This window comes from Calypte anna, chromosome 1 (assembly GCF_003957555.1).
Source record: "Calypte anna isolate BGI_N300 chromosome 1, bCalAnn1_v1.p, whole genome shotgun sequence".
In the NCBI taxonomy this organism is placed as follows: domain Eukaryota; kingdom Metazoa; phylum Chordata; class Aves; order Apodiformes; family Trochilidae; genus Calypte; species Calypte anna.
In genome coordinates this window covers 34,270,911-34,293,916 of record NC_044244.1, presented here as the reverse complement: position 1 = coordinate 34,293,916, position 23,006 = coordinate 34,270,911, and the positions used below count along the sequence as shown (strand labels likewise).

The following is a 23,006-nucleotide window of genomic DNA, read 5'->3' as shown; positions in this document are numbered from 1 at the left end:
TGTGGAGGTTGCTCCTTTCTAGTGTTATGAATTGTGCTGGTCCTTTGGGTTTTACAGTGAAACCTCCCTATGCCCATGGAAGTATGGTGGGATAATCTATGGGAACACGTGTCTGAGTGTACTTTAAAGCTCATTGCTCAATTAGACTGTGGCCACAGATGGTGGGGAAGAGTCCCCATGAGTAGGGTAGGCTGCATCTTTGGGAGGATGAGCTGGAAGCTTTTCCACAACCTGTTTTCCTAATCTTATGAGGTAGAAGAAACCGAATCTATGTAATGCTACATAGTAAAAAGTCTCTTGCAGAAACTTTTACATGAGAAAAGAAGTCCAGCAGTGGTTCTCCTGTAGCCTACTTCAAATCTCACACGTCTCATTCAGGTCTTCCACGGTCATTTAACTGTGAAATTCCACCTATCTCAGCCTTCTTCGATGGCACCTGGTACCTCCTGGAGTCTCAGGTCTACAGCCTAAGAAAATACTTGGGTGCTCTTATGCACGAGCTTCACTTAATGCATTTGCTAGGTATAGTGAGTTGTAATCTAATTAATTGTCCTTTCTTTCCAGTGCTCCACGTAGATTTTTATGGTTGGAATTGAAATCTGCAGCTTTTGAAGACTGGAAAATTAAGGAAATATAGTGGGGTTTTTTTTCACTCAGTGAGGAGTAAAAAAATAATATCCATATACAAACCCACTTCTCCATATGTATTTCATAGTTGATTTGAGATATACTTTGTGCATAAAGCAGACAGTATGCAAAATCTTGGTAGTGTTCCCTCTAGCCATTTGCTACGTTTCTTTAGGAAGATGAAAACACCTTTAATTCAGACTTCTCAAAGAATTATGTTCCAGTTTTAGTATTTAAAAATACCAGTCTACTGCTTCAGCCCTTGAGGGGTTTTAAATATGGTTAAAGTAGTATTCTGTTTAGCTTTTCTTGTAGAATGATTATTGGTGTCACAAAATTCGCAAAATATTAAGCAAACTCAAAGTTTTTTGTCCTTAATTTTACCTTAGCTTTATTTCCTTGGTAGTGGTCAAGTTACCATTTGTTTCTGCATATTCATCTATTCAGATTACTCCATTATTTAAAATCAAATAGGCTAAAAAGAGGAGAAGAAAACCAGAATGTATGCAAAATATTTCAGTTGAATTGAAGGGGGGGGGAAGCTTCTTTTCCCTGAAGCATACATTCTGCATGAAATTCAACTTGACAAGTGACCCTTTTAAAATAGTACCACAAAGATTTCTCAGCATTCTCCAATAAAAGCAGCAACATTCTTGTATTAAACACACAAGCAGCCCCCCCCAGTTCCCTCTAAATGAATGTAGCCTCTTCCTCTGTCCTTTGTGTTCTATTTTATCCTTTTTCATTGCATAGGCATTCATGGATTTGTGTGCACACTTATATGTGAGATAATGTTGCAAAATACAAAGCCATCGGGGGCGTTAATACAAAATTCTGTGTATATGTACACACACATATATATAATAAAATGTGATAGAGAAGAACTTCAAGTATTTGCTGGCAGTTGCAGTATCTCTTGAAAAATTGTGTCTTCATTTGCAAAAGAAAAGAAAAAAGAGAAGAGAAAGGAAAGGAAAGGAAAGGAAAGGAAAGGAAAGGAAAGGAAAGGAAAGGAAAGGAAAGGAAAGGAAAGGAAAGGAAAGGAAAGGAAAGGAAAGGAAAGGAAAGGAAAGGAAAGGAAAGGAAAGGAAAGGAAAGGAAAGGAAAGGAAAGGAAAGGAAAGGAAAGGAAAGGAAAGGAAAGGGGAAAGGAAGGGAAAGGAAAGGAAAGGAAAGGAAAGGAAAGGAAAGGAAAGGAAAGGGAAATGGGAAGGGAAGAGAAAGGGAAAGGGGAATGGGAAGGGAAGAGAAAGGGAAAGGGGAAGGGAAGGGAAAGGGGAAGGGAACGGAAGGGAAGGAAAGGGAAGAGAAAGGGAAAGGATTTACTAGTTAATTTATAACTAGGTGACAGAAAAGATGAACTCCAGCTTTTATGTCTTACATTCTTTAAATCAGAAGGAAACAGTACTGTAAAATTCTATGTAGCAGTGAATAGGAAGAATGTAGGAATGACTTGTAATGCGTTAAAATCAGAGCAAACCTGTAATTTAATAGTATATAAAATGTCTCCGGTCTTAAAAATAACAAGAGAAGATTAGCAGTATTTTATCACTGTGCAGTTCTCATGCAGATATTTAGCTTTTCTTTTTTCTATTGTCAAATGAGAGAGATGTACAGTGCAATATTTGGCATGCCCCATGCTTTCAGTGGTGTCTTTAGGAAGAGCACAGAACCTGTATTCAGAAGCTTACTTCAGACAGAGGGGCTGCAGGTGGGACTGTGGAACCTGAGGGTGGTGGGGGGCTGCCAGCGTCCCCTCACACACACTGTATTGGCTTTGCAGACAGCACTGCTTCTGCATGCATGGCCCATATGTTCTTCAAGTGATCAATAGATGGCAAATAACAGGCATTTGATAATTTTCAGAAAGATAAATTCACTTTTTCCACCAAGATTTTGGGAGCAAATTTTGAGTAGAAAATTGCAGCCTTACCATGAGCTATTATGGCATGTAAATAAACAGCTGCTCTCTATAAACTAGAAGGTCAGGCAAGATGATACTGTAAGATGAATAAGGGGAATAGTTCCTTTGTCTGTCATTGATGGTCTCCGGAAACAACGACAGCAGATTATCAAAGGCATCCCTCAGTTGAAAGAGAGCCAGAGAAGAAATTGTCTGTTCTTCCCTTTTGAGGTTTGCCATGTCTTTATGATTCAGGGCTTCAGGGAGGAGGGAAAAGAACTATTTTCTCTAATGAGCCAACCGCCATAAACTGTTTATATTCATCTTAATTTTTGTATTAGAAGTTTTTAATTTTCTGTGGGTTTTTTTTGGAAAGTGTAACCTGGAACAGGTAGGTCCCTCTGGCTGCTGTTGTGTGCTCCCTTGTGTGGTTGCTTCCCAGGGGGTGTTTACCCAGTTTTTAGGGGATGCCTAGAGGAGCAGAGGGATACATAGGAGGGTTCTTCTATCTGAAACGTTTTGGGTTTTTTAAAGAGAAACATGATGATGAACAGGATGCAAAATAGCTGCTTTGAACTGTTAATGTTTGGTGCCAAATTCATTCTGTATTTTTGGTAGGAAACAATAAAGAGGCTTGCTTCATGTGCAGGCTCTGGTTTCAAAGCATAATATTTGCAAGCCCACTCAAAAGGAAATCCTTGTTAAATATTTACTACAGGAGATGCTTATCCTTGGATACCAAAATGTTTTTCCTATTGCTTTCCCCAAAAGCTGGAAAAAGTGCTGTAGAAAATAAGTATGTCAGCTCTGAAAATTTACCTGGATAACTGCACAGATAATTTTGTGCAAGTAGAATGTTAAATGCAGGTGTTTAAAATGTTGAGAGGCCTAACTTTTGGTATGAGTACAAAGGCAAGTTAAAGTTTAAATGCTGACATCTGTCTTCTAGAAAACTGTCTGGGGCTGCAAAAGCATTTATGCCTTAGCTTAACTATTTGGAAAGGACAGTGTCTTAATGAAATATATTTGCTTTATTACTGCCATGAAATCTTTTCTGTTAAGTCACTGACCTGAGACAGATCCAGTTTGATGAAGGTTCCTCTAACTGAAACAAATTAGTTATCAGAGTGGAGAATGTAAGTGTTATCTAATTGGTGTTGCTTGGGAAATTTTTTATTATGCAAATCATACTGGAGACAGCATGAAAATCCTTGCTTCTTCTAAAGCAGCCACCTTGGATATGGCATTAGAGCACTTCTTTGACTGGAGGAGGCACATTCATAGAGAAAGGATGAGCCAAAGAGCTTGAGTTATATTTAAATTACAACTTCTATGGGGGCGTTATAGCAGCAGAAATTCTAATTCAGAGAGAGCTCCAGAATATCAACTGACAACTGATTTTATGCCCTCTGGGCATATTTATCCTATTCTCTTTGTCATTAAGGGATGGAACTCACTGTCATGTCTGATGCTTTGTGTTTTAAAAAATTGAAAGGCAATGTTCAGTTCTTCCTCAGCTCCTCCCATAAAATTTAAGTGCCTTTATTGAACTGTGATACACATCTATTGTGTTCCTGCTTTTTTATTCCTTTTCTAGCAGAAGATTGCAGAAACCATATTCATTTTTATGAAGGAATGAGCTGTTAACCACAAGAAGGTGCAGAAGGGTGAACCTGAGCAATGGGGAAAGCAGTTGTTAGTTGTTTATTTGTGGGTTTTTTTTAAACTACAGTAAACTGTGAAACAGAATTCTCCTTTTATACCTTTGAAAGTAGGACTACAATAAAATATTTACAGGTATGGTGTGAGGAGTAGCTAATGAATGTCTCCAGTGTTCTCAGCAAAGAGAGGTTCTCTGTAGGGGTGGTATGTAATGCATATGAAACACAAGTTTTGTTCAAAAATCTTTAAAAATCTTTATAGTATAGTACAACCAGACTAGTACTAATATAGTACAATTAGACTTCTATTGATATATAACAACATTAACCTTGAATTAAAGGTTATTTCCTTTTCGTTACACTGCCCTGAGTACTAAAAATGGGGAAAATCCTACCGAATCTCAGCTTATTCTAGGTTTAAGTATGTATGTTTATGAAAATGCTGAAGTTGTTTGTCCCTGCTATTTACATTCATGCAAAAAGGGATAGGTGTATGATTTACATGCTGGCAAGACTCCCAGCTTCTGTGTTTGAATCTCTGGTCAACTCTTGCTTCTGCACCTTTGGTGTGGGAGATGGAGCAAGCCCTTGTATGCAGTAATAGTTGGTGGGACACAGTGAAGAGCATCAGAGCTTGAGCCTGTTGTACTCACCTGAGCAGTGCTAGTGCTGCCCCTCATCCCCTTCATGTGTTACATACAAGGCACGTGGGAATCATTACTGTGAGCTGTTTAAAGCATTTTTCCTGCTTTAGTAAATTAGCTGTATACGTATGTGATGCACTCCAGTGATGCACTTCATGAACATGGGGAAGAGAAGGGAAAGTCCACTACGTAAGGTATTACATGCTCTCTAAAGCTCAAAATTCACCCAAATTTAGATCAGTTCTCCCTGGAAAACGGTCAGGCTGTTAGTATACTGCATCTAATGCTTACTGCACTGAGATCATTTTGTTGCTCCTTTGTCTGCTTATTTGGTCCTTTGGTCTTGACAGGGCAAGGACCAAAGTCTCTATGGGGTGTGCTGATGCTGAGAAGGTAATTCTCCAGGAGAAGCTTCTGCTGCAGCATTGTGTTTAGCAGCCATGGCACTGGAGAGTGGCACTTTTGCATGATGCAAGCCAAGTGTCTGCTCAATTCCAGTTTTCAGCTCTCTTTTAGAGGACAGTTTAAAAGTAAGAATGTTTTTAAAGTTTTCTCCTTTTTAAGAGGTAGCAGTATCATTTAAATTGAACTTTAACTTTGCAGAATGGTGCTGGCTCTAAGACTTCTGTCTCCAAGGTGAATGTTTCTAACACCTACAAATAACTTGCACATCTGTCAGGGAGGGTGCTCTACATGAGCAAATAAAATATCAAAGCATTTCCCTCTCAAAAGAGAGAGTGCTGCCTCTTCTATAGGCTGCTTGGTTTCCATGTTTCATGATACTAATGTAAAGTTTGTGCTCCTTGGTGGCAGAGCATGGGAAGACATACATCAATTGAAAATTTCAGAACATACAGTGAGCCCTTCTGAAAGATCCACATAACAAGTTTTATTGGCTTTTTTATTTTTGGTAATATGCCTGTAATATTCCTCTAAGGTCTTTACACTTTGAAAGTTGAAAGCTGTATAATAAAAACAGACTTGTAATAAAACATAACCTCCGTATAAAAGTTACACTAAAAGTAATTCTGGCAGTACCCTTGGGGTGTTCGTCAGCTTGTGACAGTGGCTGCATTTTCACAGTGGAAAAGCAGGGGCTGGTAAGGTCAAAAAGGATGAGTCTGTGTTCCTGTGAGGAGCTTGGTAGTTGCATCCAGGGTTTTTTGAGTGTTTATGGGTAAATGAGTGTGGTTTTGTAGCAGTAGTGTTTTAAAATACTTTGGAAGCTGGAAGAAGGCCAGAAGAGTTCCAGGGCCTGCTCTCAGCTTGTGTTTGCTTTAGTAGCCTCAGATAGCAGGTCTAGCTGACCTCTACTAGTAACTTTCACATGTTTCAAAATGAAAAAATTCCAATTCATTTCTGCTCAGTATGTGGCTAGTTCTGTTGAAACAATGATAAATTGCAAATCTGTTTTGTGCTTAACTACTACACTTTAAAAGAAATTTCCCTGCTTTGCTCTGTGTGAAATGACTCACTCAAGTGTCTCCATCACCAGAAACTAATCCCACCTCTGCCTGCTTGTCACCTTCCAGACAATGATCCTGTAAAATGTGTTTTACAGGAAGGACTCCCTGACTTCCTCATGCTCATAGGTGCAAAATGGTATCTCCTGAGAGCCTGGGTTCAGGTGGCCATGTTCAGCATGTGGTTTGAGTGAGGTGACTGATGGACACCTGACAGGAATCAGCCAACCTGAGAGGTCTTGCTGGGCTAGAGATCTCACTTGGCTTGTGGGACCACTGTTATCAAAAATGCCTGTGGTAGATCTCAATGTGATAGGATTTGAACAGACACTGCTTTTGGTCTTCTGCGTGACGGAAACTTCATCAGAAAATCAGATGAAATTCCAGCGTTATCATAGGGAATGTGTGTGGGATTCAGGCACACAGCAAGAGAAAAAATCCAGTGCCTTCTCAGGCTTTTTGCTTCTGTCATCCTCTGCAAAGGACAGACTGCCATACCTTAATTTTAAAGTTTTTAAGACTCTGCCGGGATTTTAAACAAGTATTGTCATGGCATGCTCATGATACTGCTTCCTTTGTTTGCCTATTGCCATCTCTCCTGGCCGGCTCTATGGGGGACCTGTCTGTGGAGTGCCTTTTAATGTTTAGATCTAGCAGTGATTAGAATACACTAATGCCCAGTGGGTATATGTGTCATTTTTTAACAGCTGCCACGCTTTCTCCCTGCTGCTCCAATTAACACGTTCAGCACACACTTGCTGGTGAGGGGGCTGTGTATATGGATTAAACCACTTAGCTATTTATTCATCCAGCATATGTGATTCCAGAAATGGCTTGATGTGTTTCCTCCTCTGACAACAAATGAAATCGAGCAGCCTTCTAAGCTTGTGCCCGGGTAGATACAAGAACAGTGTTTAACCGGGGAATGAAAACCTGTTCTGCCTTGAGATATGGTTCAGTCCATTGACTAACATCTATCCCCGCCTCCCAGTCCCTCTTCAAATGATGGAGACACAGGACAGGGAGATCTCAGTGCTGGGTTTCCCCTTGCTGGCTGGCAGGGTCTCTTCAACTGCTGTTTAGTAACTGCTTGAAATACTGACTTGCTGCTTTTCTTCAATATTTTCCTCCTTCGTCTATTTTCATGTTGAAATATTCCAGTCAGTAGATGAGATAAAGTCCACCACCACTCCACCCCCCCACTCCCTTTTATTTTTTCTTTTTCGTTTGTAAAGGGAAAGCAATATGCTTTCTAGTCACAGCTGAGATAAGGGAGGGTTTGTTTTTTTTTTAATGGTACCAGAGTGGCTGGTGGGAGGCAGCAGCTTTGCTCCAGTGCTTGTGGTTGATTCATGCTGGGACAGCTCTTTGTGAAGCTGAGGGCGAAGGGGGCAGGCAGCTGGTGCTGCTGAGGCAGGAGATGGAGCGCTTCTTGGGCTTTGTCAAGCAGATTAGAAGATCCAGAAGAAGAAAAGGCAAAAAGTACCGTCCAGAAGAGGATTATCATGAGGGCTACGAGGACGTCTACTATTACGCCTCGGAGCATTTTCGAAGTAAGTAATTAGCATAACCTCATTTTGCTGTGGCTGGGATAAATGCTGTGCTCTTTTAAGATTTTAAACCCCAAAACCATAAACAATATTCCTTGCTTGCTAGAACCTGAGCTTTGTGCAAGTATAATAAAAGGTCGGTCCCCGTGAGGGCTTTATCTGTCTGTGACTGCTGATGAACAATACAAAGCAGCTGAAGTGGCGCGGCCGCTCTCAAAGTGAGCGGGGTCTGTCTGCCAGCACGGGTGAGGTTTCAGGTGTGGTTAATTGAGTCTGACTGCTGGAAGCCTTTTGTTAAGACACTTTGTGTGGAGAAGCAATAAGCTGGCGGGTAACCCTGGTAGAGAGAAAGCAGCACAGTGGGTATTTTTGAAGCCCTGTCAAGGCAGCGATCGCTCGTCTGTAAGTTGGAGTTGATGGTCAATGTTGGTTGTTGCTGTCGGTCCCTTGAGCCTCCTCCCTGAGCTGCTCTTTTCAGTCACGAGCAATTCAAGTGGGCTGCTTCCTCCCTGTGGGTCCAGGGCCACTCATGAAGAATTCACTGGTGGGTTTTGGGTGCTTGCGTTCACGTGACAGCAGCAGCAGCAGCTCACCCGAAACCAAAATAAACCTCACGCTTGCAAGTCCCCTGTGTAAACTGCACCCCGTTCTCTGCAGCCCCTTAGGGTTTGTCTCCTGCACCTCTCAGGGTTTTTGGAGCTGGCTGTCTGCCTTGGGCTTGCCCCAGAGGAGAGAACATGCCCGTAGGGATGGTGGGAGGGAAGCCATGCTCAGCTCCTGCCTGGGGGATTGAGCAGTGCTGTCAGGGTGAGGTGTTGACAGAACAAGTCATGCACAGAAATTAACCTTTTTAAGAGGTTTCTGATCAGTGGCTTGAGAACTTTGCAGTGGAGCTGTACCTTTTGTTTAAGCAGCTGAAGTTTGATGCACTTTGGTTTTGTTCTGTACTATGTGAGTGGCTGCCGGAAGCTTTTTGGCATAATTTGGCTTCATATCCACTGTGCTGAAATAAATAGAAAGAACTTTACATTTGTTCTAAGACAAAACAATGAGTGTGATTGTGCCTGACAGCACCAGAGTATTGCTATCCTGTGAAGAATTAGGAAGCAAGAGATTTTTCTCTTGGTTTCGTCTGAGTGGATGGTGCTTGTCCATCTCTTAGGAGGGAAGTCATGTAGAGTTGCTCCCTGTGTCCCTCCTTAATAAGACCTTGATCTCTCTCCATTTTTAAGGAAAACTTCCATTTTAAGGAAATTTACCAAGCTGATAATCTCTTAATTCATCTGTGTTGTTACACAGTTCTTACAAGAGTTCTTATAAGAAAAGACCTATTTTGGGGGGCCATACTATTGTAAGTGGTAGCATATTGCCATACGAATTTCTACTGAAGAAGTAAAAATGTAAAACTAGTTAGTAATTAAAAAATGTGAAAATGAGATATTAGTAAAAGCACATAATTTTTTTCTTGCATACTTAAATCAAAGGAATATGTCAAAGCAGTATGTTGAGATATTTCTGTAGCTGATTGTTGTTGTTGAAGATTTTTAAAATAAGAAAGCAAAAAAACCCTCCAAAAACTGTCAAATGTAATGAGGATTTCCTGAATGCTGGTTAATAAATTATAAGGAGTTTGCCACTCCTGTCAGTTACTTAAACCAAACCAAACATGTCACAGGAGATTTAAGCTGTGGAGTCTTCATGGAGACACCACATCAAACACAATTGCTCCTCAAAGGCTTCTTTTGTCTGGTCTTTCCATGTGCTATACATGTCACTGGTTTGGCTGGATAGGTGTGGTAGCTTCTTAAAGCAGTGCACAAGGTGTGAAAAGCTGCTGCTGGTGTTAGTATAACTGCTCTCTGGAAACTGAATTTCATGTCATGCAGACAGTGAAATGTTTCATATTTAATTTTAGTCTGGTGTTATGCTGTTTACAGTGCAAATTTAGAATAGCTGTGAGCTTTTAATAGCCATTCTTTCTGCATTTGTATGCTTAGAAGAATGCGTGCTTGAGTATAAGATCCTATTTATTATGATTTTCCAATATCAAAGATAATGAAATCAAGGACCTGTTGTTCATTCAAAGGAACGGAGTTGGAGCTTCCTTAGATTTAGCTTCCTCTCCCTGCTACTCATCCCTCCTCTGTTGTCGTTTATGAGTTAATATCCAATTAGGCAGAGCCTTTGAAGATTGACTGAGCCAATCACTTTATGTGCTTGTTTCTCTTCCCCCAACCCCTCGTAGTATTGCTCAATGTTGAATGGAGGCTGAATTAATGGTAAAATGGAGAAGCTACAAATACAATCAAAGGATCAAATAGAAAGACAACAAAGTTAAATATAGAATAGGCCTCTGGGAATCACAGGAAAAAAGGTGACTTTAGTTTGTCCTCAGTCCAGCTGTGCCTGGATATTCAGATTTTGAGGCTCCTGCTGTTAGGTATACTGTCTTTACTACTCTGAATCTTTGACATGGAAAACCACACTAACTGTGATATTGGGACATAGCTGGATCAAAAGAAGGTGCAGTAGTGCCTAAAGCTCTCTGGTTAATAAAAAGAGACCCCAGCTCTCAAGTCAAATGACTTGCTTGGTCATTTCATCCATTGGGATTCAGTTAAGTGGGTATCCTTGTTTTGACATGCAACATCAGGTCTCCTGTCTTTCTGAAGCATCCCTGTCTGTGCTTCCTAATGCTAGAAAAATGAAAACAATAATGTTGGTACACAAACATATTGACATGAGTAGTGCAGGCATCCAATTAATTTCAGTGAGACTTCACAGTGTTAACATAATGGGTGATGAAACTGCTGCCCGGCCTCCTCAAACTCATTGCATAAAATGCTTTATAAAGCATTATATTTGTCTTGCTCAGTGTTACAGCACTGCTGTTCAAGCTCTTCCTTTTAATGAGGCTTTGCATGAAATAATTATTACCAAGACTGATAGTGAACATCAGGAATGTCATGTAGCAAAGCTGCCTGGAATGCTCCCAAAAGTGGCATATGTCCTTTCACTAAAGTCAGGTTGTTTTGCCAAGACTTTAAGAGTTTCAGCCTCCTCTTAAGTAGACAGGTGTTTTGGGTATGTAGCCTGGCTTGGTCACCTCTGACACAAACAAACACAAACCCCATTCCCCCCCTCCACAGCCCAGTCAGATTTCAGTGCTTTTCTTTTGCAAAACACTTGGAAGGGTTTGGATTTATTCCATTTGAGTTTGGAACCTCACAGCTTGCACAAAACCTGGTTGTCATGACCTGCCCACGCAGGTCCAGAGGGCATTGCTGTGAACACTCACTTGTTAGATTTTGACATATTGCTGCTGGATTCTGTCATCCATCTCTTACTGAAAGATACCTTGTTCACTGGTTCCTCTTCTTATGTTGTTCTTCCCAACATGATGTCAGCAGCATAGCCCATTGGCATAAGGATTTTATTTTCTGTGTTGATACATAATGATTCCAAAAAAATAATGCTTAAACAATTCTGCTAGTAAACTCCCACTGCACCAGAAGGTCCCTTTTTCTTAACCCTGAACACAGAGCATTCAGTGTAGTCACTCAGACTTCCATGAATAATTTTGTTCTGTCCTGTGTCAATTTCTAGTGTATGTTGTTTGATGAGAGCAATGGTATTTTAGACAAAATACCTGTAGTCTACTTGCAGTAATGTCACGCATTGTTTTTCTCTGTGATGCTATTTGTTAGTTCTTCCACAATTCTTGAGAATCATCTGATTCCTCAATTTTAGGACATCAACCTTTTTAGATTTATCTCCCAAATGCATGCGGTGATCTTTTCCTTCTTTCCATTAACTGCTCCATCTTTCTCCCAGTGTCTTCACTGCAAAGTGAAGGTAAGGCATTTGACTCCTATCTTAGGAAAGAAGGCAAAAAGGAGAAACTGAAAGTTTTATGTAACTGCAAGTTTAAGAGGTCCTCTTTGCTGACTAAAACCTGGGAATAATTATTTCAAATGTATACTGGGTCTTAGATGTCAGCTGAATAACTCTACATTATTCTCCCACACAACTCAATATTATGGTGCAGAAATTCCCTCAGCTGCCAAAATGTTACAAACAAATACTTTTGGGCATTTCATACCCTGGGTAGCTTTAAATCTGTATTAAATATTGATAGAAGAGACTTGCTGCTGAAATAGCACTAAGACATAACACGGAGGGAAGAGATGTGCCTATGGATTCTTAATGCTATGGTCACTGGCAGCATCACTCCTGTCAAGATTTTCTCCATAACTTGGTACAAAACATTCTTGTCTGCTGCAGTCCCATAGATTTGATTTGGGTTGTAAAAGAGTTAATGGTTTTATGAGTAATGTGGTGACAAGGGCATTGAATGTCTCTGGCTCAGGTTGCAGAGATGTTAGTTGATCTTAAAGGTAAGGAATGCAGGATGACCGCTTTTCATTTTACAGAGAGCGTGTGTCGCTGGTCTGCAGTTTAATTGGATGTCTGTGTGCATGGGGACAGGGTTAGTGTTTCTTCTTCTATCCCAGATCTCATCATGTCAGAATAGTAAAATCTCAGATTTCATTGAAACTAAAGGCAGTAACACACTTGCTGTAGGCTGCAAGAAAAAAGGCTTCATAACTTGCGCAGGGAATTTGACAGACCTTAAACCCACAAAATAATTTCAAAAAAATTATTAAAGCTTTTTATTTCACAACTGTTTCATGATTGCTGGCCACTGAGATTTTTCACTCATATGTTACAGTTCTTCAGGATTCCTGTCTATTTTCCGTAAATCACTTTTTTCCTGTGGTCTGAACAACTCCAGCACCATTCAGCAGGAACGGGAGGCGATGCCCATGTCCAGAGAGACTCTGTTGTTCCAGGGCCACCATCCAGCGTCAGTTCACAAGCCAGGCATGGTAATAAAAGCAGCATCTGTCTTTGAGCTTTACTGCTGAGACAGACAGTATCCACTTTCCCATTCAGAGATTTCTGAACAAAGCAAAATTTTTAGCAAGTAACTTGTTTCTGCATCCACTTCAAGGCTCAATCTTCCCTGGTACAGGTGCCAATTATAAAGTTTTTCATTTTGAATAAAATTGAACCAATCTTTGGATGAAGATATTTACCCTTATGCTTTTTCATGGGTGTTAGCTTCTGGGTTTTTTTGAACAGTTGGTCATTGCATCAAATGAAGTGTTGTATTTCATGATGGCCATCCTCTTGCGAAGGGTTGCTTGACTTCTCATGAGCTAAGTGTTTTGGAGGTGATCCCATTTACCTACCTTTTTTGTCATGGTTTTTTGTGAATGAATCCCTTTTAGAAGAACTGAAGAGGTTAGAGAAGAATTACTTGTTATTCTTACTTCATAGATAACTAATAGGAACGGGTAATAGAAAGGAGACTGTTACCAGCTTTTGACCATCCCATGAAATTATTTAGGCCTTCCAAGACCATAAGAAAAATATGCATTTATTAAAATCTTAGTTTACTCCTTTCTTGTTTAATATTAGTTAAAAGGATGCAAGTCTTGGAAGGGGGTTCATGTTTGTAGATTCTTAAGCTGTTTGAATAGTGGCTTTAGCCGCATTATGTTGTTTATATAAAATCAAAAGTAAATAAGTTGCTGTTGTTACATGTGCACTAATGTGATGCTCAGTTGCAAGGTCTTTCAGTGAGACACCTAAGGCTGTGGGCAGGACTGGAGCTGTGAGTTTCTTCTAGCCAGGCAGGTGTATCCTGCTTTTTGGTGAAACATTTTTGCTATCCATGAAACAGGCTGCAGAAATGTTTGCTTTTTTTCTTTCTTTTTTTCTTTCCTTTTTTATTTTCTTTCTCTTTCTCTTTCTTTCTCTTTCTTTCTCTTTCTTTCTCTTTCTTTCTCTTTCTTTCTCTTTCTTTCTCTTTCTTTCTCTTTCTTTCTCTTTCTTTCTCTTTCTTTCTCTTTCTTTCTCTTTCTCTCTTTCTCTCTTTCTCTCTTTCTCTCTTTCTCTCTTTCTCTCTTTCTTTCTTTCTCTCTTTCTCTCTTTCTCTCTTTCTCCTTTCTTTCCCTTCTTTCCCTTTCTTTCCCTTTCTTTCCCTTCTTCCCTTTCTTTCCCTTTCTTTCCCTTTCTTTCCCTTTCTTTCCCTTTCTTTCCCTTTCTTCCTTTCTTCCCTTTCTTTCCCTTTCTTTCCCTTTCTTTCCCTTTCTTTCCCTTTCTTTCCCTTTCTTTCCCTTTCTTTCTCTTTCTCTTTTTTCTTTCTTTTTATTTTTGTTTGTTTGTTTTTCCTAAAGCAGTAGTGCAACAGTTCGTTAAAGTATGCTAGCAATAGGATTACTTTTTTATAAATGACCTCATGTGGCTCTTCTTCAAGTGGCTCTTAGATTCCTGGGGCAGCACAGAGCGTGGATGTTAAAACATTGCTTTAGAGTGACTTGAGGGGAAACAGCTTATTTAGTTTAAGTCACTGAAATAATGAGACCTGAGTTACGTAATTCTTGGCCTGACGTGTAAACACTTCTCCCAGCTACCAACTATGAGTGTACAGTTTCTGTGTTACTTTTTATTTTGATTTACTTTCAGGTCCAATTCTTTACTGAAAGATCTTGTTTTTCGCTGCTCGAGAAATGTATTCATTACAGGTCTTACTCCTCTTACACTGGCTGCTGGTACAAGGTACCTTCAGTCTTTTAAAGAATTTGGTACCCTTTGTATCTTAGTGTACCTAGAGTATATGATATTCAGGTTCAAACAGTGAAATTTAGAGAGATCTGGACTTCCCGCTTCCTGAAACGAAGTGTAAGTTTGTGGTTTTGATCATTATTTCATCAATTTACATTGTCATCATGTAGTGATATGATTATTTTTTCCCTGTGGATACTGTGAAGTGAATGAAACATCAGGTTTTATGAACTAAGATTAAAGACAGAGACAAAAGCATCTACTGAGGTGTCAGTTTTAACACTGGCTCTCAGTTCCATTGGAAACTGAGGAACAAAGAAGAAAACAAAAATCTAAGCCCCTTGCTGATGAGATTATAAACATTTCTTGCATAATTGTTGTGTTTTTTTCAGCAGGGCACACCAGCAGCTATAATTAATCACCAACATGAAAATAGGCACCTGTTTGCTGTAGATAGTATTTGCATCAGGCAAATTTGGTAGTCCTCATTGTCCATGCAAAAATCTTTAGGCAGCTTTGTTTAATGGTATTCAGTAGAGAAGAGGAGGGGTACTTGCTATGGCTGGGCACAGGAGTTTGTGACAACCAGCCTGCTGAGGACCCAGGTACCTGAATGCTACAGATGGTTTTATTTTCCCTCATTACCCAGGAAGTTATACACAAATCAGCTTGCAAGGCTATTGCAGTTCTGATGGCATGAACTCAAATATAAAAGTGAGAACTGGGGTTGTTCAGCCTAAAGAAGAGGCAGCTCAGGGGAGACCTCATCGCTCTCTACAACTCCCTGAAAGGAGGGTGTAGCCAGGTGGGGTTGGGCTCTTTTGCCAGACGACTTTCAACAAGACAAGAGGGCACGGTCTTAAGTTGTGCCAGGGGAAGTTTAGGTTAGATATTAGAATTTCTTTACGGAGAGAGTGATCAGGCATTGGAATGGGCTGCCCAGGGAAGTAGTGGATTCTCCGTCCCTGGAGATATTTAAAAAGAGACTGGATGTGGCACTCAGTGCCATAGTCTAGCAACCGCAACGGTGGTTCAAGGGTTGGACTCAATGATCTCTGAGGTCCCTTCCAACCCAGCCAATTCTATGATTCTATGATTCTATGAAAAGGCTGTAGAACTGAGGACACCTGTAGAACTTCAATGTGGCCTCCCTTTAATAAGTCCTTAATGTAGAAGTAGTTGCTTGTTTTTCCATGGCATTTGTAATGGATTCAGCTGGACCAAGTCCTGGTTCAGTGTTGTGCCTGGCCTTCCCACCACCTTTCCCATCAGGGCTCATCCCCCCTTTCCCTGACTTGAAAACCTGAATTTGCAGACATCTGACAGAATTTGCTGTAGCATGCCTAAGGTAGTATGTTTTGTATATATAAAAAGTTATATAAGGCTAACTGCTCTGAAAATCCAGCCGTAAGGCATCTCAGGCTGCAACCTTTAAATTGTTGCATACCTTTGATGATAATCTCTCTGTGCTCTGGTTCTCTCTCTGTGCTCTGGTTCTCTGCTTGTGAAATGAGGTTAATGGTACCTCTCCTTCCCTGATATGCTGTGAGAGTAAATTAATGTTTGCTGAGCTCTATTATTCTACAGTGGTGAGCACTGTGGAAGAGCTCAGGAAAATAATAATGTCTGTCTGGAGAGAAGGATTTGAGTAGCATGTGGGAACTAAGGCATGGAATTGCACTTTGAGCAGTGAGGTGAAAACAAGGTCCTGAATAATTTTTCGGGTAGTTAAGATCATTTATTTCAGGCATTAAATGAGACATGGTGTGATGAAAAAAAAGTAGGAGATCGGGTAATTAAAGGTTGTATTATAATACATGTGCAAACAGAGGCGAGATTCAGACTTGCTAGGAATTCTGGAATCTGGCATTTGCAGTTTGCTTTTTTAAGAGGTTGTGTGTGTGTGTGTGTGTGTGTGTGGTGTAGTAAAGAATATGAAGCAGTGGTTTCTTGGGTTTTAGGCTACTATGGGAATTCCGTAGCAGCAGGTTATGGGCGTAATACTTGCTTATATGTGAACCAAAATCTGGTTGGTTTTAATATGGCAGAAGTAAATGTTGGTGGGTGGCCATAGGATGTGATCACATGTATGAGCAGCACTTCAGTGCTTTTTCTATTTCAGTCCCTGTGCTGACCTGAGATCATAACAGGCAGCTGTGGCAACCAAGAAGTGAGGAATTGTGTTTATTTTTCTCCTGGCCTTGGGCACTTTGAACAGGTGATAAGAAGCATTCAAGGAGAACTGTCCCTGGAAAAATGGATGAGGGAAGAGAAGAACTGAACCAGGAGCAGTAGGGTGCTAGAGGACATGGGAGATGTCACCACCCTGCAGGAACCTGAAGGGTGTGGAGGACTTTGCTACTCTGTTGTTTCAGTCCCACAGAGGGAATGCAAGGAACAAAACCTTCAGATTTGCCCAGACTGTTCTGGACTTGCTAAATGGATACAGTATCTGCAGCCCCTATGTAAGGCACACAGACACCATGTCTTCTGCATAAAGCTGACCCTGGAGGTAGGCCATCAGAGATGGGTTTCCAGGTGGTCAAAACTAGACATAGCCCTGGTGTACGTGTGTGTACATACTTGGGTGTAAAGTGGAGGAGAACAAAGAATATGGAAGGGAAGATATTTATGGGACAGTGAGAAATGTCTTTGGAGACACTAAAAACTGAACTGCAAGCACCCTGATCTACCTTTCTAAGTTAGATCCAACTTCAAATCTGTCTGTGCTCTGAGTGAGGAACTGGAGACAGAGGGCTTCCAGAGGGCCTTTCCAGCCTCAGTTACTGTGTGATTTTATGAAAAGGAGGTTTAGTTGGAGAAGAAAAAAGGAATGTGGAAGACAGAAGAGAGGAGAGACAGCTCTGGAGGAGAAACAGTTTGAATGAAACCACAAAAAAGAAAGCAAAACCAAATGTGCAGAGATGATGTGAAGTATTAACTCAATAAACTGTGTTTTCATATTTGTTTGCAAATGCTTCCTTTGGGTGTGTTTAACAAGCTCTGTGGCTGCTCAATCTACATTATTTTGATAACACTGTTCCTCTCCCAGAGGAGGAGACTCCTTCCTTAACAGTACACCTGGGTTGCTATGCTTTCAGCTGGTAACATCTCTATTTTTAAAAGAAAAAAACCCCAAGGGATTCACAATGTATTACAAACAAACACAGTAAAAATTAATGGAACATAAATGCATATTTAAATATGAAGCGATAGGAGCTGGTTTTTGCCCTTGATTTATGCAGGTTAGAGGAGAAAATAATAATGACCTGCTACCTGTGCCCAATTTTTAGGAGCCCAGGTGAAGTTGTGTAGTCAACAAGGAGTGAATCAGGGCAGGAGCTGCAGGCTGCCATGCCAGCTGTATGTAGTTCTGAATGCTCAGAAAACAAAAGGGATGTTTTCCACACTGTCTGATAGGGATTTTGCATCTGACAGCCTAGTTTAAGGGAAACGAGAAGATGCCTGTGAAGGAAAAGTTGGGAGAGAGCCTGGATCTCTGGCAGAGTGCTGCCAGCAGCAGTAGTACTCGGGTCTGTTTGTCAGTAAAACTGAATACAACCGGTGGCATTTATGATTTGGAAAGCAGGAGCACAGATTTTCCTGTTGTGGTGGTAGAACTTTACATGGCTTGTCATGAAAATGCTACCTTCCCTTTCAGTGCTGCAAGAGCGTAGGAGTTACTTCTGAAACGGAGAGACCAAAGCTGTTCAGGCTGATGATTATTAACTACCCATTAATAATAAAATGGAGTGCAGCAAGATGGTGGATCCACTGGCCTCACTGCAGTCCCTATGAATTCAATGACATTTTGGTAGTCTCTGAAATGCTCTCCCTGCAACTTGACCCATGTTTTGCTTGGGCATCCCAGATTTCCAGAGTTACGCAGGCATCCCCAGCACATCAACATTTGTTGTCATTCTCTTACATTGTACACCATGTGGAAAAAAAGAAAGAATTCTTCTCAAGCTTAGGGCATTAATGATTTATTTACATTTTTCTTGGTACACTCTAAATGCAATTACAAAAGTGTAAGTGTATTTAGACATGCAGTGGGTTTGATAACATTCCTGTGCTCTCCCAGTCATTGCCTGTGTCTTTGCTGGCAGGGAATACCCAGCTCTGCCCTACAAGCAGTAGGGTAGAGCAGGGATGGAGAGGTTTGTCTGCTGGAAAGAGTTCAGCCATCCCATTGAAATTCCACCACTTCTCAGCATATCCCAAGGGACAGAGAAAACACCGAACATTATCGTTTTGTAACCAGTAACTTTATTTGTGTGATGCAATTCATTGTTTGTAGTTTGCTCTCAGTTCTCCTTCCCTATTTCTTGTCTAATTGTCTCTTTTTTTTTTTTTTTTTTTTTTTTTTTTTTAATTACTTCTCTGAACTTGGGGTCTTGTAACGAATCTGAATGGCTGTGGGTTTTGGAGGGGAGATTGTGTCATGCAAATTGTTTCCAGAGACTGAGCAGAACTGTTGAAGGCTGTTCTAGTTACAGCCTGGAGTTGGTGGTCCCTTTGTTCTGTACAGATAATTGGGCTTTTTACAGCCACATGTCTATTCACAGTAGGTTGTTTTCATCCTCATAGATAATGACAGAAGTTTATTAGCTGTTGGTTTAAGTCTCTTACAAAAATGTAGTGCTGGTGGCATAATTATTCAGGAGGTCACATCAGTATGATTAGAGAAGGTGACCAAGATAAATACACTGCTCCATTGTATGAAAATTGCCCTAATATATGGCAAATGCTCAAACCCTATATCTTTCTTAAAATATTCAATTAAGAATTTTTTTTTAATTCTATGAAAGAAGGTAATAAGAATTAATTCTTCCATAGCTCCAGTATGTTGTTATTTTACACACTGGTAAATTGTCAATAGATTTGCAGCTAAGGAAAATGTAGTTTTGATCTCTCTTTTATAATGAAAGGTCTTTTAAGTGATGATGTCTTGGTAACTGTGTCTTACATGATTAATTAGTGGAGGATAAGTAGAAACAGCTTCAAAGCCTTAGGTATTGGTAAACTACCATTACCTGATTGGAGGACATGTACAAACAAGAGAAAAATAACTTGATTTTAAGTAATCTACAGAAGATACTTAAAAACACTCACGATCACTTCTCATTTCAACTGTTTATAATTGTTAAAATTTTTCCTAAAATTACTGTCCACACTTTCTTGGTAGCAGTTTGTATTTTTCAATTACACAGCTAAATTAAACTTGGAGAAGAATCTGAGAAACTAGCAATATTTTCACAGTTGTGGGACTTGTCCTGAATTCTTCTTTTGATTGCTGTAGTAGTGACTGGACATGATTGGTGATGGGAGATCACTGAATGGTTTATCCGTGTGCAGACCCCTAATTTTAGCTTCTGAAATCTGGAAAATTTGTCCATTTTTGGAGTCCAGTCGAATGCAGTAACAAGGACCATGGCATGGAAGCAGAGGTTAAGTGATGAAATCTACATGGGAAAAGTTACATTTTGGTATTGCATTCAGCCTGCAGTGTACTGGGACTTTTTAAGTAAATGTTTGTTTGTTTGCTTGTTTTACTTTTGAGTTTCCAGGTGGGCCTTGGGCGATTGAATGATCCCGTTTTGTTGGTTTATTTGTTGTCCTGAAGTGGAAATTTCATGAAATTCCTGTATTACAAGCCTGGAACCCCTTTATCTTCAAATATTCTAAAGTACTTGAAAAGTACAGCTGTGATACCCAGTGCCTCATATATTTGCAGCATAAGAAAGATTCTTTTTTTCTTGCATTTTTATCATAAAATCATATTGCAAAGGGAAGGAAAGTAAAGCATCCAATCTGGTGTCATTTAAACTCTTATATAACAAGAATTAAGGTTTTCACTTTCTTAATAAAAAGAATGGATACATGAATTTGTTTGTGTCTAGTATTGTGAGTGCCAGCTGCTCTTTCTACTTTTTTATTTAAAGAGAATTTTATGGGCTGCTCAGCAAACTGGGGAGATGGTTGGCTATGGATGTGACAGAATAGTCTGGAGCTTGAGATGTGTGTCACCTGCCTTTAAGCTTGACCTAAGGCCACTGGGGATGCCTTAACTTAAGGGTAGGTCAAAAACACTAAAGTGAATAGGGGAAGAAGCAGAGGAAGTGGAGTTCAAATAGCCTTTCTGTCTGCAAACTGAGCTGGGTTATTCAAAGATTGTGGTCTTGGGTTTGAATGCATTTTTCCATGCATCTTAAAATGCATGGTAAGTTTTATTTGTTTATTTATAGCTGCTGCTATACAAAGCTCTGAGAAATCTGTCTGCAGTAACTGCACTTTTCTTCGTTTGTATTTATTTTATCAAGCAGATTTGTAGAGCTGACAGTGGGTTTTGTGAGGTTTCATATTGTCACAGCTGTAGGCCAGCCAAGTATTTGGTCCTGCGAATGCCTGATGTAAGAGTAAACGTCATTTATGTGAGCAGTCCCACTGGCAAAGGTTGGTTACAAGGGTCTGTAGCAGTGAACCCTAAAGAAAATGGTGTGTGGGTAGAATAAATTTGTAATTCTAAGACTTTCTTCCAAATATTTGTTGTTTGTGTTGTGTTTCTGTACTCTCTTCTGTACTCTAAAAAGATTATTTTGACTGAGTGATTGGCATCCCTGGGTTTCTTGTGAGTTGTTGTGAAATTTTTCAGATTTCAAAATTAAAGCCCGTTGGTTAGTTCTGCATTATTTGATTTCAATGAATGATTTCAGCCTTGTTAATTTAAGCTGAAGTGGAAAACTTGGGTCCGAAGGACCACTCTTAACAGAATCTGCTAGATTGGAGCACAGGATTCAATAATAATTGATGAATACAGTTTGCTGCTGATTTCTTTTCTTTGGAAAAGGCAGTTATTCTTTACAATATCCTTTATACATGAACCTTCAGTTAGAATTTTAAATTTTAACCTGTGTTAATAATAATGTATTAAATCACAATGCAAAAAAGAAAAAAAAATAGGCTTGTTAATGGTGACCCCAAAGTGCTGCTCCACTGATGCAAAAACTGAAGTAGATAGAAGTATTGTAGTAAATGTTAAATTGCCTGTCAAGTACAGTGAATTTTTTATTATTATTTATTTAAGTCACTTGGAAGAAAATGGTTTCAGGTGGAGCTTTAGAGAAGGACTTGATTACTGCCCTTTACTGTGTGAAAACCAATTACTCTTACAGAATCCAGGCAAATGAATTTGTGCTTCTTTTGGGATAGAGGCCAGTGGGGATGTTGAAGTTATAGACTGAGTTTTGGACAAGAGCTAAACACATCTGTACAATTACACAGAAAATGCACATGTGAGGGGGTTTGGTGGGGTGTAAAAAATTTGAAGCAGTGAAAGATTAGTTGTGTGTTCATATTGATCTCTCTCTGCTAGAGCAGCTCAGTGTTGTTTCTTCAGATGTGTGAAAAGCAAGTCCTGAAGAACTGGCAACAAAGCAGACTTTGGAGGTGCAGTCAGTGTGGAATACATAATTTCAGAGGTCACAAAGCAGAAAACAAAGATGCAAAGATTTGGTCCCTGTGTCTGCATTAAAGACTTAAGTAATTTTCAGAACTGCGTGGCTGCTTTTGCTGTGTGGAGGTGGGGGGTTGGGAGGCATGGGCAGTCATTCCTCTGAACTCCTCCTGTGTGAGCAATTATTAGGGGAAAAAACACTTGATGTTGAAATTTCAGCTCAACTATATATGTGCATATATGGCTCTGGAATCATGACTTTTGAGCAAAGACTTACTCTTAAGAACAGCATGTACAAAATCCCCTTATGCTGCTCCTCAGGTGTAGATAAGCTGCATTTTCATGCAGTGAGCCTGTTTGAATTGTTGAGAGAGGGGGAAAAAAAAAGAGCAACTTCCATAACAGGCAAAGTTCCTGTGTGTCCTCAAGGGTTATGACCACTTCAAACATCTTTGAGTTTCTATCTATAAATTATTTCCCCAGCTCTGTAATTTTGCCATAGGGAATAAGAAAATATTTAATCCACGTCAAGGCATTCTTCTGTACTGCATGTGCTGGGGACATCTCCCTCCCAGGCCTGTCCACCATCAGGCTGTCTGTCCATCCCCTTGGGGCCAGTATTTTCTTTTATGAATAGTTACTAATTGCAGATAAATAGTAAAGCATATCATATCTTGAGGAATGATTGTAACAGAGAATGGGGAGGTTTGACTTTTTTTGTGTTACTTTTTAAAGTTTTAGTGATGGTCTATGTAATTCTGCTTTTTGCAGTGGGAATTTGGAGCCAGGGCAGAGGCTGAGCAGGTGCCAGAGACAGGACAGCCTGACCCATGCTGAGTAGGGCAGAAGGTCCCTGTCAAGCCCTGCCAGGAGAAACCTAGAAATTAATTCTGTAACTTAATTCTCCTTTTTCCTTCTCTGGTGGGAGGCTGCACTTACACAGAAGCAAGAGGAGACACCTTGAAACATCTTCTGGTGCCTGGGAGTTTGCATGGGGATTTATTTGGAGGAGGCTTTTCATGGATGCTTATCCCATGCCCATCTCTGCTCATTAGCAGGCATAACTACTG

General features: G+C 40.1%; 1 protein-coding gene across 1 annotated transcript in view; it reads left to right on the top strand.

Annotated features, from left to right (window-relative positions):
• The first annotated feature begins 7,717 nt into the window (after positions 1-7,717).
• GRIP1 (glutamate receptor interacting protein 1) overlaps positions 7,718-23,006 on the top strand; it is a 229,760-nt gene continuing 214,471 nt past the window's right edge. The window contains 1 exon segment of the mRNA XM_030467152.1: positions 7,718-7,850. Within this exon segment, the coding sequence (XP_030323012.1) occupies positions 7,718-7,850 (133 nt within the window).